The sequence below is a fragment of the Schistosoma mansoni genome, chromosome 1 (genome assembly GCF_000237925.1).
Source record: "Schistosoma mansoni strain Puerto Rico chromosome 1, complete genome".
Lineage (NCBI taxonomy): Eukaryota > Metazoa > Platyhelminthes > Trematoda > Strigeidida > Schistosomatidae > Schistosoma > Schistosoma mansoni.
In genome coordinates this window covers 37,639,592-37,659,171 of record NC_031495.1, presented here as the reverse complement: position 1 = coordinate 37,659,171, position 19,580 = coordinate 37,639,592, and the positions used below count along the sequence as shown (strand labels likewise).

General features: G+C 35.3%; 1 protein-coding gene across 1 annotated transcript in view; it reads right to left on the bottom strand.

Moving 5' to 3' along the window:
- Positions 1 to 8,209: 8,209 nt before the first annotated feature.
- Positions 8,210 to 19,580, bottom strand: part of Smp_196880 (putative development and differentiation-enhancing factor, ddef) — a gene marked incomplete at its 5' end in the record, with an annotated part of 50,746 nt that continues 39,375 nt past the window's right edge. Inside the window, 6 exons of the mRNA XM_018794305.1 lie at positions 8,210 to 8,432; positions 11,457 to 11,653; positions 12,834 to 13,008; positions 14,158 to 14,426; positions 18,175 to 18,220; positions 18,699 to 18,838. Coding sequence (XP_018648731.1) covers positions 8,355 to 8,432; positions 11,457 to 11,653; positions 12,834 to 13,008; positions 14,158 to 14,426; positions 18,175 to 18,220; positions 18,699 to 18,838 — 905 coding nt within the window. The 3' untranslated portion in view covers positions 8,210 to 8,354. The remainder of the gene's footprint in view (positions 8,433 to 11,456; positions 11,654 to 12,833; positions 13,009 to 14,157; positions 14,427 to 18,174; positions 18,221 to 18,698; positions 18,839 to 19,580) is intronic.

Sequence of the window (19,580 nt, the reverse complement as noted above, 5' to 3'; positions counted from 1 at the left end):
GAAAGCCAACAGGCACACAGGGGATCCTTCTTATTCATCCAATAGTGAAGCTACACGTCGTCATTCTAGAATGTTCCCTTAGCGGTGATTGGATGGAATGTTTTCGGCTCTTTCTGGGCTTCTTGAGATTGCAAACAAGCCATTCTTACAAGGATGGAACCCAGGATACTTAGATCTTAGATTGAACGATTGATTTTTAGATTATTAACTCAGCATCTAATAATGAACATATCAAAATTCAATTAACTCGTGATATGAAAAAAACTGTTTCTTAACTCCATTAATCGCTAGATGCCTTATATCCTTTGTGCTTGAACTCTAGAATTCAAGGCCTCTCACTAAGACTGGGGGAATATTTTCTTGAGATTAGTCACTGTTAGTATTTGGGGTTTTCGGAGGTTGTTCACATTACGGAAGTACTTATTAATCTAGACCACTAAATGTTGACTTAGTGGTTTAAAATTTTGGTGTTCACTGTAGGGCTTGATGAACATGGGTTGGATCTTGGATGTGCACTGCTTGAAAACTTCATGCTAGGATAGAACAGTTGTTCAGTGATCCTTTATTTTCACTGTCTATCTCTAACTAAGGTCAGGCAGACTTGTAGACTACGTAACTCATTGTAATAATTTATTAACTTGCTCAATCACCTAACGTTATATATGATTAGTTTTATTAAAACAAGTCATTTTTCTGTTCCCTTGAACTTTGTTATCTTAACTAACAGCTAGATTATACTAGTCGTTTAATATTACCTTTTTATATAGTTGAAATCATGAGTCAATTGAAACTAAACCACTATGGAAAACCTGGAAGCATTGGACGGCCGCTTCGTCCTATTGTGGGACTCCTCAGCAGTACCTTTTTAGTCCAATTATTCAGTGAAATGTTAATATAAACTTGATGAAATGAACCAACTTGAATTCAATTGACAATCCCACGATACTTACGTGTAAAGTACACTGTGAGTATAAGAGTTAATGATACTATTACCTGATTGCCCAAGCCGAATTAGATAAAAGATATTCAAACTAGGCGACTTAGTAACTGAAAGGCGAACACCTTAACTACAAAAGAAAAACAAACAACCCAATCTAGTTTTCTGTTTTCAAATAAAGTAAATTCACTTTCTTTGTTGTCACGTAAAAAAAGTTATGTTTCAATGATTTTTTTTTCTTTTTTTGTGTGATTTAGAATGATGATGCTTCAGTAATTTTGAAATAGAATGTCGTTATAAAATAGAAATGATGGAAAATACAGTTGATTAAGTACTTTCAAGTTAAACAAAATAGGGGGGGGGCTGATATGTATATGAAGGGATGGGTTAGAAAAGGAAAAAAAAGAAGCATTCTTATATATCAGAAGGGGGTTTTGTGGAGATTTTAGCAATTTTATATAGTTGAAATCATGAGTCAATTGAAGCTGGACCACAATGGAGAACCTGGAAGAACTGGGTGGCCGTTTCGTCCAATTGTGAGACTCCTCAGAAGTGCGCATCAACGATCCCGCTTCGTGGGATTCCAACCCAGGATCTATCTTTCTCGCGAGCGAGCGCTTAACCACTAGACCACTGAGCCGGCATCCAACGGTGTTAATGTTTAACTTCAACAAATCCACGAAATTGAGCAACCATTCACTAATGTCTTTAATAAGTTAATATCTCCCAACAGACCTGATTGAACTCCACTGGTCACTGCTTCTCACTAGAACTCCAGGAATTACCTCATGGAGCCAGTCCAGTGCTTCCAATTTTTCCATGGTGGTCTAGCTTCAAATGACTCATGATTTCAGCTATATAACACTCCTATATGATTGAATAACATATGGAACTCAAAATAAATGTCTGTCAACCAACATCAAAGTCACAATCTGTAGTACGAACGTCAAGACTGTTGATTCTATTATACGGAACTGAAACAGCGAGAACTACCACAAACATTATCAAAAAATGTACAAGTATTTATAAAAAGTTGTCTACGTAAGATACTGAATGTCCATTGACCGGATACCAATCAGCAACAGCCTACTGTAATAGAGAACAAACTAACTTCTATATGAAGAGGAAAATAAGAAAAGACGCTGAGAGTGGATAACATATACATTGTGGGAATCATCAAACTGCATCATGAGGCAAGCCCGCCCTTAGAATCCTGAAAACAATAGAAAACGTGTAAGACCAACGAACAGATCGTATCAAGAATTGGAAACAGATATGAAAAGAATGAATATCAACTAGAAAGGGAATCCCGGAACAGAGTTGATTGGAGAATCTTGGTCGACGGCCTATGCTCAACGAGGATTAACAGACTCAAGTAAGCAAGTAACTTTTATGTTATTTTGCATAGCGGTATTGGACTCAACAATACATTTTGATGTTGAATTCTATGAAATAGATGATTCAATTTTGGAGATTTTATTAAAGTTCTGGACAACATCATCAAAGCTTATTTCATCACGTTTAAAGTGAGATTTTTGACTATTAAATTGGTCTTCTCCAGTGATAATATTTAAATTGAGTGTTTTCATAGGTTTTACTGTCTTCTTTTATCTTTGTATGCAATTTGACTATTTTGTTCGGTTGGTCTCTGACCATGTGGTTAATCGACCTTCTTCGTATGGGTTAACAGAACAAGTTTGTTATCTCGATAGGTCTGTCAATCACCAATTGGCCTGAACGCTATGTTTCATGAAATTCTTTGTTCGTCTTAGAATTCCCGGGATTAATAATTTTCCGAGTCGAATTCATATCTTTGATTGTATATATAGGTTGATATAAATTGTAATATATCGTGTCGTTTTATTGATAGTTTATATTTCTCTGGTAGCAAGCCCACCTCATGGCGCTGCTGGATAGTGGGGGAAACCCTGCTAGCCAATTTAGGCGGTATCAGTGAGTGAATGCATTGAATAAAGACAATTTTTTGAAAGAGTTCAATGAAAGTTTGAAAATCAATCATCCGTAGTGGCTAAATGGTACAATTATGATAATCAGGAAGTGAATAATTAGCCCACTGTTATGACCTTAATCCGTAGGTTGTACTTATAATGTAGGGAAAGTGCTGTTTTGATTTAGTTTACAACCCTGATATGATAACTTGCTTAACACAACCTTGAGGCCTGTAACGCGCGTGAATGAGCAGTCTTGAGTGCAAAGAGAGAAGTAACTATCTCATGGCTGAAAAATAACAGAATCGGTTGGTAAGCAGATACGAAAGCTTGATTTATGAAATAAAGTTGGCAAAACGAAATGTTATCAATTTACAGGCTTCCAATTACGTAATACAATTTCTCCGAAAATTATTACATATTTATTTTGTTTAAATACATAAACATTGGCACAAAGAGGCACCAAATAGATATGCGTCACATAAATCAACTGATTTGTGTGAGGGCTGGGATACAGCCCGGGTGCTTAAACCGAAGCAGGTGGTTTTCTTAGGAAGGCACTCCCTGAACCTTTGACCTGAAGATCCAATCCACAAGGTAGTGGAGCAACGTTAGGAGATGCAGTCTCATGGTAACCTGTGACCAATAATTGCTTCATACGCCATTTGTTCCTTCAGGGTCCTGGAGCCAATGTGAACCCTTAGGTAGACCCTCCGTATTCAAAAATAAGTTTCGTTGTTTATCATTGCTTTCTTATTTTTCTCTTCATATTATCTACCATACTAATCACTAGAGATTTTTCGTATTTAAAGTATTTTTGAGCAGGTTTTTCAAACGTCTTACACAATGAAGAGAAAAATTCACCACGACAGAAAAGTAATAGTTAATCACAAATGAATAATGAAATATTCCTTGATTCATTTCTGATTAACAACTGCTGTGTGATATTATACTACTCAATAATTGTTGTGAATTTAAGCCCGGCTAATTATCACGTGATTTATTTGCCAATCGAAATACAACTTATCTTAACACGCCGAGAATGAGGAGAGCGCGCCCTCTCTCTCGAAATACTCTCACACGGCCTCTGTTAGGGAAGTCCTACTCACTGCCTTCTCGTGGCATTACTGTTGTTTACGAAATTGAGAGAACGAAAAGCGAATGTCCGGAGCTTTAACCGGGTTGGTGGACACGGAAAGTCCACCTATGGGAGTTGGGAATCCCTCATTCCAAACCAATGGTGCACATGGACTCCAGTACCCTGAGGGAACAAATGGCGTATGAATTAATCATTGGTCACTGGCTACCATGGGACTGTATCTCCTTACGATACTTCATTGCCTTGTGGAAAATTTCTTTAGGTCAAAGGCTCTGAGTGTGGCCCCCAAAGAAAACCACTTGCTTCGGTCTGGGCACACGGGCAGTATCATAGCCCTCACACAATTAAATTAAATGACATTTTTTGTGTGGCGCATATATACCTGGTGCCTCCTTGTACCAATATTTATGTGTTCAAATAAACAAATATATCTTAACACTGTGTCAAGTCAATGACGTTCGACTGGGTATGAGTAGCCTAGAGTCCTTATCGATCTTTTGTTCGCCTAGCTCTTCCAGTTGAGTCCACAACACCAATATCAACTTCAACTATGCGAGTCATTTATCTCAAATATACTTGGTTTATATACCAGCTAAACAGACTGCATCACACCATAAAATAGGAAATAACATACATACAAGATAAAGCCAAAAAGTGGTTGTGATTGCGGGAGACTGTAACTAGTAAACTGAGTATAATTTAACAACGGTAAATCGTATAATAATGATAATCAATAGATCAAAATGAAGCTTATGATAAGAGGAATATAGATATACATAATCCAGTTACTGAATAGTTATACAACGAGAATACATATCTATATAATATTAGTCCACTAATAGCTCTTAAAAGTTACCCTTAATTTAATTTTCACTATGTTATAACAATCATTTTCATAACTAGTACATTTTCTAACGAATCCAATAGTATTATAATTCCAGTTTAATCTTACAAAACTATATTGATTTTAATAAAGCTGAATAATAAAGTCATAAACCATGGCCACATTCCCAACGTATAGATTAGATGAAAGTAATTTGAAAGGCTAAACAATGGATTAATAAGCAATCGGTAAAACACCTTTCCCTCTTGAGGTATTGGCGTCTACGTCTTAGTTCTTAAAAAATTAAGGTTGAATGAAAACAAACATTAAATCATTGATTTTAAATGAGTTATAATATGGATACTAGTCTAATTGCTATAGGCACTTTTAATGCTTAGTCATCCAAACTATAACCGATTGGGATTCTGATGTGTGGGCGAGAATGACAATGATTGGTTGTCTTGATGAGTCAGACATTAGATAGTGTGACAGGTGTTATATGTATATATATATTCCCCTATCCTGACTGTTCCTTGTGTAGGATTTTGATGTGGAAATATATTGAAGTTATAGTCAGGCTAATCTCGTGTTCTTGATCTGAGTTGTGTTGAAGTCCTGTGGTCTTAATGACCTGAGAGCGTGACCGCAGTGCCTAAGGGACACTGGGTGAGGAATCTAGTGTAGATATCCGTCTAAGGTAAATTAGCGTCCCACATACGTGTAAAAAGTGAAAGGACTGTTATAACAAGAAACCCTGGCGTTATAAGCAGCATCCTTACGTTTATAACAGAATCTGAATCAATTTAGATCAAACAAACATTTCTACAACATAAATGTATTTTTTACATAGACAATGTAACAGAGATATACAAGCGGTGATTTTGATCAAGTGGTTAATTCAATTATTATGGATGAATTTACATTTACATATAACTCATTCGGTTTGGTAAACTATAATTAAAGTCTCTTGGTGTTGTTTACTTGTATCTTCCCATTGTGCAGGTACATCCAGCTGACGAGTCCCAAACAGGACGAAACGCGCGTCAAACTGGATTCCACTGCTAACCACTATCTATCTTTGCTCATAATAATAGTCATTAACCATGTTCCATTTAATGAAATTATAAGAGTCAATCAATGATTATGTATTCCTATTTTGATAAATTCCAATTGTCTTTAACATGTAAGATGGAAATCAGAGTTTAGCATTATTACACATATAACTATCCATATTTTGGATTTAATCCCCTGTGGTGGAATAATAGATATGCACTGGAATTGAGAAGTTTAACATCAAGATAGAACAACTGTCCGGTGCTTCCTGATCGGTTTACAATTGATTGACCACTGAGTAGTGACCAATATCATGTCCTTTTTAGTGTTGATAAACCTTAGTCCTACAAAAAGTAAATCTCAGCCCCAACAGTTTAACCATAGTGTTTCTGACTATAAAGCTGAAAGATACGAAATTAAATCCATCAATTCCTTCAAGTTTACAGGTACACCGTGCTGATGAGTATCAAATAGCATGCAACCTAGATAAGGCCAGAGTTACTTGTCGGCTACTTTCCAACCAACACCTTACAACTAATGTTATTTCCTGGTGTACACGATGAAATACTTTGTATTTTCTTCTCTCCCCTTTCATTGCTCTATCATATAACCTTTCAATAACAGCAAAATATAGACATCAATATTTCAATAAATATTAATTATAATTACCAGTAACAAGAGTGGTATAATTGAACACATTAAAGTGAATTATATGAAGGTGAATACTGAAAAAAAAGATTGGGGAATAACAATAACAATAATAATCAGAGATACAAATCATACACACACACACATAGATACATAGGAAAGTAGAGTAAAGTAGGATATACAAATACCATCATAGTCCCCTCTCAATAACAATACAAACTGAACAAATGAAAAAAAAACAAAGGCAAAAAATAATAAACAGTTAAAACAATGAAATAAACAATGTGAGAAAATTACGTGAGCGACAATTACCTCCATGACTACTACTACTACTACTACTAATGAATAGATTCAGTAGTAAAATTATATGATGAAAATATCATTTATCTGAAGAATAAGAAACAAAGATAACACGAATCACTAGAACACTTTATAGAATATACAGAAGAAAATGAGCGTCGATAGCGGTGGGGGGGGCAAGGGGTAGGAGGGAACATCATCAGAATAAACAGAACAACAGTAAATAAATAAGAGTTCTGTGTATACACATGAAATGATTATGATGAATTAGGGGGGCGGGATTTGTTTTCCTTTTAATGAAGAAAATAAGTGATTTCATATTATTATTATTATCAGCATGATTGAAAGACAAATAAAGAGATTAATAATTAATTATTCATTGTTATCATTCATATTGTTATATAGAAAGTGTGAAAGAATATGTCAAAAAGTGGATAGATGAGGAAGGGGGACAGGGGAGGGGGAAAAGGAAAAGCGGTATGAAGCAGAAAAAGACAAACAAACAAACAAACAGTAAACTGAATTTCCTGATCATTTATGATTAAACAAAAGAACAATATGATCTTTTATATTTGACAGTTAGTTATTGAGTAGTGACCGATGGATGAGATGGAACGGCTACTGAAAATAAACAGTTTATATTAGTAGTATATATATCTATATATGCGTTCTTTTGAAGAATACAGGAAAAATAGTAGAGAGATATAATAATAAAAGATATACAGTATATTCTTTATCTCTCCATCTATATATAAATTTACAGATAGGTTGTAGAATATGAACGGTACTTGAAGTTAATGTGTAATGACTACTACTGACTCGAAGCAGATTTATACTGTAAGCGAAAATATATAACAAATGATGAATAGATTATAAAGAAGTATAATACATAAATGTTAAACATGGGTAAGTGTGTGTGTGTGTGTATGAAACGTGGTAACCAAAACAACGTTACACATACATATACACACGCAGTAATAATGTATATATCTATATATAGACAGGATTATTAACAGAAAGGCTCAAAAACCCATTCCATCACATCATCGACGCCTTCTTTGAACATGGATACAACAGTGAATATATATATATATATATATAAATGGTGACAACAAGAAAGGTGTAAAATATAATACAATACAATGCAGTGAAATATATATATACTCAACAAAAAAAAAGAAAAATCTGAATGTCAACTGAAAAAAAATATATATATATTAACGTGATTACTCTGTTCCACCGTCTCTCCCTGACTCTCTCTCTCTCTCTCTTGGAACAACAATAATGTAATCCGAATGAAAAACAAAAATCAATAATGATTGATTAATTGATTTCGTAATTGGCAAATGTTTTGTTTTATCCAAGGATCAATAAATAGAAAAGAAAATTATGTAAAAAAACAACAAATGGGAATAATTATTTTGTGATTATTATTATTATGGTGCGGATGGTAGCTCCACGAAGTGAACAGATTCGATGAAAATGCTGATGAGGATCAAAATAAGAAGGTAGAAATGAACATGTATATAATTGCACTGGCATAAATCAATTATCAGATAAACGTTTTACATAAGTCACTGGGAACATTCCACGTCGACTGGGGTCTGATTGAATGAAACCTTCCTATGAAAAAAGGGAAAGTCAAAAAATAAAAACAAAATGAATGTTCTATATTCTAATGCTAGTTACAATTCATTTATTCGATCGAGTTTATAGCAAAATGGGTATATTGAGGTAGTCTATGCCGGATCGAAATCTCAATTTTTCCATCGAATATATAAGCATTTCGACAAATTGAATATTAGGTCACTTATAAATGTTCCAAATATGACCACACTGTGAAGAAACAGAAGAAAGAAAACCCTACAGTCGAAGCTATACACGAATTAAACAATAACACAGTGAAGATATATTTCATTCAGTTACGAGTAGCATTCTACGGTTCAGCAGGAACACAAGTATGAACATCAATGAGAATGGATCTAGGTACCGTTGTGAGATGGGTTTCATAAAATGTAGGGTCACTGACATGTATAATACAGATGGATCGTAGAGATGATGAAAATATATCAAATTCAATGTTATTTTTTTTCGTTTCAAAATTCCATTTTATGAAGTGATCATTTATTCACATGACGGTATCAAAAATCTCAGCATCTTGAGATCGCAACATTTAGAGAATTATCACTTCAAATATCAACCGAAACGTGATGTAAGTTTCCTTTGACTGTATGTAAGCTGTCTTTCATAGACAGTAATGATCTAAAACAGAAAAGAGCTGGATATATCCTTAGTTAGGGTAACCCTTGTTGCACGATTATAGTGGAGAACTGTATATTACAGGATAATGTGACAATGTGAAAGTGACTTATATCGGGATAGTTCGTTCGATTCTTCAGTAAACATACATTCAAATTAACAGCCATGCAACTGAAAAGTTTAACAAGGTTGGAGAGGTACACACTCCTTGAATATAACCCCAAGAAGTATAGGAAACATCGACAAAAAGCATCAAGTGTGTCTTCTGTGTAGAGTAATGAGTCGTCTGAATGCGTCAAGCCAACTTATCAAACAACAGTATACTACTTATAATTTGTTAGTAGCTGAAAACAAATTACGGAAATTAGGCGGACAAAGTTATAATTAAGACAGTAATCATGTTATTGGTGCCCTTCATAACTAAACCAATAAATTACAACTAATATACACAATAAGAAGTGTGGAGGTCACTAAACATGACATAATGTCAGTGGCACAATCAAAATAAACTACTGTGTTAAGATAAACGCGCCAACCCTTCGTTATTATTAAAACATGCATTAAGGTCACATGACCAAAATATGCTGGTTTAGAGTACAAAAAAAGTGTACATACACATATGAATGACATTGTTTTGAATGTTGTTGATGTTAAGAACGATACATCGACAAGCATTAAGTTGGTAAACACGCATACATATATATTTGTTTGTACAGGTTGAGATAATTTCACTGGGTCTGCAAAATCAGACATTCGGCTTTATGAATTGACCACATGACAATTCATAGGTAAAACACCCAGCCAATAATATTGAAAACAGTAATAATGGTAATGATAATGGTATTAGTAATAATAGTAACTTCAATACAATTTATGTGGTAATATTACTGAACAAACATTATTACTTATTACAAAACATTTGCACCCGTAACAAATGGAGACAAAATGTGTACAAAAATGAAATCTTATGCTTTAGGGTGTGAACATGAGTGTGGTTGACAACTGTTTTGATAGACACTGAGTATAGAAGGACAAATCTCTTATTTAACAGTGTTTGCATGGAAGGGAGGGTGAATGGACGAATCATGTTGAACACTTTATTTACTTTAGAAATCACATCAGTGCTAGTGGGTTGGTGTCTGACAAAAAATTGGCACAAATTCAGAAAATTTGGTTGGCTTTTTGCCAAATTACGTCAATTGTAACGTAGGTGAGATATCAGTCTGTTTGAATATTATCGACAGAAGACCTTGCTCCATCAATAATTCGTGCTGGCTTATAAAATCAGGTAACATTACTAGGCCTTGTATTATCAATGCAACTCAAATCCAAATATACAAACCTGTATTGGTTTGGTCAGTTTATAATGATAAGAATAATATTCCAATAAATAAGATAATAGCTGAGAAAATCACCCTCGTAGCTGGGGTGTTGTTTATGAAATTGAGAGGACGAAAAGCGAATATCCGGAGCTTTAACCAGGTTAGTGGATATGGAGGATCCACCTAGGGAAGTTGGAAAACCCTGATTCCAAACCAATGGTGCACATGGGCTCCAGTATCCTGAGGGAACAAATGGCGTACGAAACAATCGTTGGTCACCGGCTACCATGGGACTGCATCTCCTCACGATGCTCCACTGCCTTGTGGACTAGACCTTCATGTCAAAGGCTCCGGGTGTGGCCCCCTAAGAAAACCACCTGCTTCAGTTTGGGCACCTGGGTAGTATCACAGCCCTCACACAAATCTCATTTGATTTGTGTGGTGCATATGTATCTGGTGTATCTGTACCAATATTTATATGTTTAAATCAATAAATATAAATAAGTAATAGTGGCAGGTGATTTTAATGCTCAAGTAAGTAAGCTGAACGAAACGGAAAGGCACTCAGGAGGATCTTACGGTGTTGCGGCTCAGCGAACAGATAATGGCGACCATCTGTTGCAACTATGTTCGGAGAACCGTCCGTTACTGGCAAACACCTGCTTTAAGCATAAGGAAAAACATCGTCTAACGGAGCAACCCTTATAATCGACTCATCGACGAACTCAAACAGACCACACTGGCATTAGCCATCGTTGGAGGGGCTCGATTAATGATTGTCGCTCACTCTGAAGCACATGTTTAGACTCGGATAATACCCTAGTTCGAGCATGCATTTATCTGCCTCTTACTTGATGTGGGAGATCCACAGCAAGGAGACCCTTAGAGTCCAAAGTAATGGTGAAAAACAATATATTTTAGAAACAACTAGAAAGAGAGATAGTCTACAGTGAAAATGATGTCCATCTCGAGACGGCTTGTCATTGTCAATTGACCATTGTTTAGTCTTCAAAAATACTATACAAGACATATTAAGAAAGAAATAACCATCTATTATTGAACTTACCCACCAATCATTATCTGGTCTATCAATTAATTGTATAATTTCTCCACGATTAAATGTCAATTCATCGGAATTTTCAGCTTCACAATCATATAAAGCTTCTAATAGATCACCTACTTTACAGTTTAATATTGATAAATTATTTGAGCTTTTATGGCATTTCAATGATGATGGTGAATAATGACTGGTATCATATTTATCTAAAAAGATTCAAGAATGTTTTTTTTTGAAAAAGAAGATTTAATATACTGATATTAGTTAAAGTGGACGAGACTATAATTTATGGAAGACCTTTGAGCAACCACCTTCATACTACGGCTAAATGAGGATTATAAACCTGCCCCCAAATGCCCTGGTACGACCAAGAGTGGGGAGAGTTCGCTCTCCCTCTCGAAAAGCTCTCACACGGCCACGCGTATATAGCCTCTGCCAGGGAAGTCCTACTCCCTGCATTCTCGTGGCATCACTATTGTTTACGAAATTGAGAGGACAAAAAGCGAATGTCCGGCACTTTAACCGGGTTGGTGGACACGGAAAGTCCACCTAGGGGAGTCGGAAAACTCTGATTCCAAACCAATGGTGCACATGGAATCTAGTATCCTGAGGGAACTAATGGGGTATGAATCAATCGCTGTTTGACATCTTATATGATTGAACTCCAATGGTTATGGTTTCTCTATAGAACTACGGGAATTGCATTGGGAAGCCAGTTACTAGTGAGTACATGACTAATAATAGTACAGGAGCTATCGTGGGGTTCGTTGAGTTTTCACAGATTACATCACGCATCAGTCTTGGTTGGAACACCATTGAAAACTACGAAAGATTACATAGCTGCTTCGTCCTAGGAAGAGACTCCATAGCAGGGCGTATCCATGTGTGAAAATTTAAAAATCTCCACAAAACCTTCTATGATAATACTTAATGTTAAAAAGCGATCTTAAACACTGATGATCTCGTCTAAAAACAACAATCAAACTATTTTACTCAAAGAATTCAGCCGAACGGAGTATTCATACTTTAGCTCCAAATTTTCTCCATCATTTTAAAGGCGATGTTTTTCTCGCATATTTATGCATATATTTATCTGAACACATAAACATTTATAGAAAGGGTACCAAAAAACATATGCGCCATATAAATCATTAATGTTGTGTGTGGGTTGGGATACAGCTCGGGTGCCCAAACCGAAGCAAATGCTTTTCTTATGGATCCCCACTCCTAGACATATTGACCTAAATGTTTAATCCACAAGACAGTGCAGCAACGTTAAGAGATGCTATCTTACGGTAGCTAGTGACCAACAACAATACGTTCATACGCTATTTGTTCCGACAACAATGAAAACTAAACTACCTAATGGAATATAAAAAGACTTACCATTTGTATGTTGTGGTAAAGAAAATTTAATGGAATCAACTAAATGACTAGGTGAATTCACTGTTGATATTTGAAATTCTTTGGTTGATACAGAAGCATCTGGGGATGATTCCGTGAAAGAAGAATCATAGAGGACAGGTAAATTTGAACAAGGTTGAACAGAACTATTTCTATTCTAAAAAGAAAAGAAGAATTATGAAGGGAGAAATAGAATTTGAAGTTCATCTTATATATTTCGCTTCTTAGAAAGAATAAAAAAATCTTACGAAAGGAAACAGTAAATAAACACAAATGAAACTATCGGTTAAGTGCTCTGATGTGAGACTGGTAGGTCCTGGGTTCGAATCTCGCTCGCGAGGCGGGATCGTGGATACGCACTGCTGAGGAGTCCCACTATAGGACGAAATGGCCGTCCAGTACTTCCAGGTTTTCCATGGTGGTCTAGCTTCAATTGACTCATAATCTCAAGTATATAAATGAAGCTATAATTCGGAACATTGACAGAGAGAGAGAGAGAGCAATAGGACATAGTTTACACACAAACACCTCGTTATATATAACAATCACTATCACATCCATATGTGAGCTATTTTTTGTCTGACCGTTAAATGTAACATTTTATATGATTACCGAGTTGTTATAGTTTTCTATTTTCAGATTCTCTCTCCCATACACTGGTCCAAACACTCCTCAAGTATGCAACCAATACCTTGAGGTCAAACACAAATTTACTATATGGGCTGAACGTAACACTTATTCCGAAATATCTAGTTAACTAGCCACAACTGAAATGTGAAATAAGATTTTGTTTATATCACTGAAATTTATCCCTTTAAATGATGTTTATTCTTACTGGTTAATATTATTGGATCACGAAGAACAGTTAGGTAATCTAATATATTAATCGCAATTGCATGATTGATTAAAGTTGAATGAAGTAAATCAATAGATGTCAACTCAATGATTTGTGGGTTAGACAATCAGTTTATGATCTGAAGGTCATAGGTTCCATAGATATGGTAGGGGTTAGTGTCATGTACACTCGCAATGAGTTCTGACAGAGTTGTCACTATCGAAGATGACAGAACGAGGTCTGAACACCTACGACTTTATTGACCAAAAGTTAGATGCCTAACTACAGATTCATCACTATTTTGAAAATGCATACATTAGTTTAGTATTAACTAACTGGTTGAATCACGTACATATGAATTACAACACACACATCCACAGATATACTATGCTGGATAAGAAACAACTTATAAAAAGAACATATTATTAACGTAACAGACATTAAATTATAAACATAAGACACAATAGTTACCAGATGTGAACTTCGATTAGGTAAAGTTGAATAAATTGTATTAGATAAATAACTTGGCTTAGGTGGAATTGCAGGGGATGTATTGATACTGGAAGTAGTAATAGGAATACAAGAGTTTTTCATTGTTGAAGACATTGTACCAGTTTTATTAGTAACTGTAATAGGATTAGTAGTATTGAGGGATTCAGAAATTATTGGCTTCTCCTCCAAGACATCCAAGATTATGTCAATATGATCTTTAGGCAATGATTTCTCATGATCAATCGAGGCTAAACGGAATTTCCGGTGTAAAATAAACAAGGATTTTAATAAAGAGAAAAAAAAACGATCAATAGACAAATATAGGCGAATTCATCTAGAAGGTGGAATTAGGTGTTTTACATAAAAGAAATACATAGTATTCTCCCAAGAACCTATTTGTGAATTAAAGCAGTCAATATGTAGATTCTCAAGGTGACACGTCTCGCTACCGATACATACGCCTAAACTTTCTTTATATCTGATTCTGAAATCCCCAAACAACTTCTACACTGCAACACTAGAGAGAAGTGCTGAATCGAGAGTAAAAGCTTTACTTCAAGGCTAGTTTATGTATAGGAAAACGAGGGTATTTATAGAGTTACATGACCTTGGGTCTCTGGAGCCATACAAAATATAGTAGCGATATACGTGAATATCTAATCAAAATCGTGGCACGAGGTTCTGCATTTTCTAGATGTTTTTGTGAAGATTCTACTCAACAATGATTGGATAAAACGTTTCTTGGAGTCTATGGAAGTCTAGAAACTTTGACGAAAGATATCTTGGGACTCATCCAACACAACATACGATGCATCAATAAATGAGATTTATTTTGACGGGAAGAAATTTTTCACTTTGGCACTAACATTTTAGATTCTTATATTAAGAGCTGGTGGCCTTAAGGTTTTACATAAAATTCATACATACTTCACGGAGTTATAATTGAGCTACACATGTGTTGTTGAGGTAAGAATACAAGCAGAATGATCAAAACATGATAAATAAAAAAGGATTTAAATACATGATCCAACGATCGAAAGTTGAACATTTTTAAACATTAAGTCATAGTAAATTTTAGTGTTCAAAATGACACTAGGATAAACAAAGTAACCTCTGAACGAACGTCAACAACACAAGTCGGTTATAAACAACGTGGGACTTGGTATATGTGTGCATCGATCAAAGTTGTCACACAATATCAACACGCAGTGCAAATAAAAAAGATTATACATCGAAGATAAGAGGAAGAAATTAGGAGGAAGAGCTGGAAGTGGATAGGACACACATTGAGGAAATCACTCAACTTCGTCACAAGACAATCCCTGACATAGGATCCTGAAGGCCAAAGAAAAAGAGGAAGACCAAAGAACACATCACGCTGAGAAATGGAGATAGACATGAGAAGAATGAACAGAAATTGGATAGAACTAGAAAGGAAGTTGCAGGACAGAGTGGCTTGGAGAATGCTGGTCGGCGGCCTATGCTCCATTAGGAGTAACAGGCGTAAGTAAGTAAGTAATGGACTGTTATTATATATATATATATATATATATATATATAGTAAAACTATTAAGTAATCATATTATATGTATATTCATATTCCTTTAATTATAAGCTTCCGTTTGACCTATTGAGTAACATTATACGATTCACTATTCCTGAGCTATTTCCCAATTCATTAGCTACAGTCCCAAATAGAACGAAACGACGCATATCTTAGATTCGACTTCTAGTCATCATCTAACTCTGTTTATATATAGATAGTTTTAAATGATTAAAATGGGATTCCTAATGAAAATCATACTGATACACAAGATGGACGAAAAAAATATTCGAAAGTACCACATATTTCACTTTTATTGAACAAAGAAAAAAGAGGGACGATTATCCTTTCTTTAATTTTTAATAGTTGAAATCATGAGACAATTGAAGCTAGAACACCATGGAAAACCTGGAAACACTGGACGGCCATTTCATCCTATTATGGGACTCCTCAACAGTAGGTATCCACGACCCCGCCTCGCGAGCGAGACTCGAACCCAGGACCTACCAGTTTCGAGCCAGAGCACCCATAGACCATTGAGCCTGCCGGCATTCAACGGTGTTAATGTCTAACTTTAACCAATCCACGAAGTTTGAGAAACCGTTCACCAATTATTAAAAATACTGAAATCTCCACAAAACCCCTTCCGATTATTCTTTCCTTAAATATATAAAATACTTGGAATAACGTTCAAATTTATTAACGAAATGAATAAAAAAACATGTATTAATGATTGAAACATTCTGTCATCGATTTCACCCACAATAGTTGTTGGGTAATGAAACTAGTCGATAAGAGATGAACAATACTAAATTATAAAATTATAAAAGAATACTATTCAAATCTCCCACCCATCAGCCATAAACTGTCATAAACAATATTTGAGTTAATGGTCAGTAAAACTGAATAAAATGAATGAAATAAAAAAACACCTTGTTCATATCACACTTTGTAATGGTGTAGTTACACACACACACACACACACACACACACTTGCATATATTATTGACATGATGAGTCTAAAAAATTATGGGTGATTTTATGCAACCAATCACAAAAATAGTGCAGAGAACAATTTAAAATTATTATTTGTGAATTATAAATAAATAATTAAATATGTATATTATTGATCGTAAATTGTTTGTAGATGACTTTGGTTACTTTTTAACAACAGTTATCGCAAAATACGTATGAGAACAAATAGACAGATGGACAGGTAAGATTAACTGAGCCCCCAAATGTCCTGGTACAGCGGAAAGTGAGGAGACTTCGCAACTGCCTTCTCGCGACAGGGGTGTTGTTCACGAAATTGAGGACGAAAAGCGAATGTCTGGAGCTTTAATCGGGTTGGTAGGTATAGAGAATTCACCTAGGGGAGTAGGAAAAGCCTGATTTCCAACCAATAGAACACATAGGCTCCAGGATCCTAAAGGAACAAGTGGCGCATAAACCAATTATTGGTCACAGGTTACCATGAGACTGCATCTCCTAACGTTGCTCCACTGCCTTGTGGATTAGACCTTCAGGTGAAAGGTTGGGGAAGTGCCCCCCCCTGAGAAACCACCTGCTTAGGTTTGGGTACCCGAGCGGTACCACAGCCCTCACATATGTTGTGCCTCCTTGTATCAATGCTTATGTATTTAAATAAATTAAATAAAAAATAAAGATTAGCTAAAATAAAGAGATTGATAAAATCAATACTAACATACCGCTGTCGAAAACAAATCACTAAGGAGAAAATGTTGAGGAGGGAAGATGCAAAACAATAAGTATACTATGGAGAAGAATCTGTTAGAATACTATTGTAAAATAGGCACAAAAATTAATACGTTTGAATACTAAGCCCCAAAATCATGCCTAGATGTTTTAGCTTTGTTAATTGACTGAAAACAGAGCATGAATTACGAAAAAATTACTATTTTTCTGAGTCAGCATTCAACCAAGTTAATGTCAAACTTCAATCAATCCATGATATTGCGTGACCATCATTCATTGTCTCCGGTAAACACCAGAGACGAAACAATTATTCAGTTGCTTTCCTAATTTTCAATGTTCATCTGACAAAAATGAACCCGTAGTGTACACGATGAAATTACGTCTTCATACAACAAACATATTATTATCAGTACAGGGTTGTAGAGATTGTTGAGTATTAATTGAGATCTTGAACCGATCAATGTTGGACCACCACTGAAAACCTGGCAGTACTGGGAAGCCGTTTTGTCCTAGTGTGGGGTTCCTCAGCGGTGCGTATCCAAGATCCCACACACGGGACTAGAACTCAGGACCTTCAGTCTCGCACACGAACGCTTAATCTCTAGACCACTGAGTCGTGACTAATGGAGTTCAACCGTAGCAGGTATGAGGCAGTTACTCACCGAAGATAATGGAAGATGGTCGCGCAATATCTTAAACATATTATTAAATACATATATACTATGAATGCAACTTACAACATGATGTACGACTATTGTCCAACCGATTGAAGGTACTCCAAAACTATGAACATCATAAAAAAACAAAGTGCACGATAAATATTCGAGCTAAATAACAACAAAATAGTGATAATAACTCGAATTGAGAGTAAAACAGCGAAAAATGAATCAAAAACTTAGTTAGTGGTGCATTGAATCAACAGTGTATATATAAGGTCGAGAAATGAAAGGAAGACTGAAAATTGCAAGTATTTTCAGATTCGGAAACCAGTAGCAAGTGTATTGGTCTATAGTCATTGTGTTGAATGAAGTGAATATACACACATATACATATATATAGTATAACCCACCTCAGATTCAAAACCCTGGAATATCATTTCTTTTATGAACATGGTAACCTAATGTAAAACAATGAGGGGAATTTATCAAACAAAGCGTTATTTACACCAGTTTATGATGAATTTTTATCAAAAATGAAGTTGGAAGCAGTGAGCATATAATCAATTATTAACTGAACAAAACAAAAACTATTAATTACTTACACCAGTACTATTACTTGGCATTCCACCCCGAACATTCATTTGATCATCTACAGATGGTGGACGAGGTGCAGGACCTTTTTTACGTGGTAATGTAGCCAGTGCACTACCATAATGAATTGAAGGTGAATGTTGACTGTAAGCTAGATAATAGAAAAGATGAAATGATAATAATAGTATTGACGTCAATAAGTTTACATGACAGTGAAGAGGAGATATTAATTTAAGATTTAATGCAAACTATTGGGTTGGATGGTCGTCTGATTCTGTTACTACTTGGATGTATGCTTCCTGTATGAGATTCTAACCTGCTACGAGAACGAGAAGATATATAATGAACAGGAAGCTTTGCTAGTAAATCCGAATCAAAATATGTATACAACTCCTCTCATAAATATAGACATATATCCCTCGGAAAATTGAGCGAAACTTGGACGGATAGAAAGCACAGACTACTCGATTGGATTAGCCTAACTTATTACAAACAAACTGAAAGCACTGGACTTCAACTAACATTAAGTTTTTAAACGTGGTGATGATCACAATGTGTAAGATTGATAATTTAGACAGATCATGAGTTATGCATGATAACCACAAACAGTGATTGAAGACGTTGGTTGACAGCAAAGAATCGGTCACAATGGCACATATGCATTCATCACTCTTCATTTTACTCTAGACGTTGAGTTCCCGTATTCCTTCACATGTACCATTTCATGATATGTTCTCAATATTTAGTCTTTGTCGTTATCACTGCTACTAGATTATTCCAATGTCTTTTGCTATTCATTGTATTAATCTCATCACTTCGTGCGTTAGGGATGTTAAATCCCCAGAACTTGATAAATGACTTATTTTTGTAATTTTATTTTGAAAATTTGAATT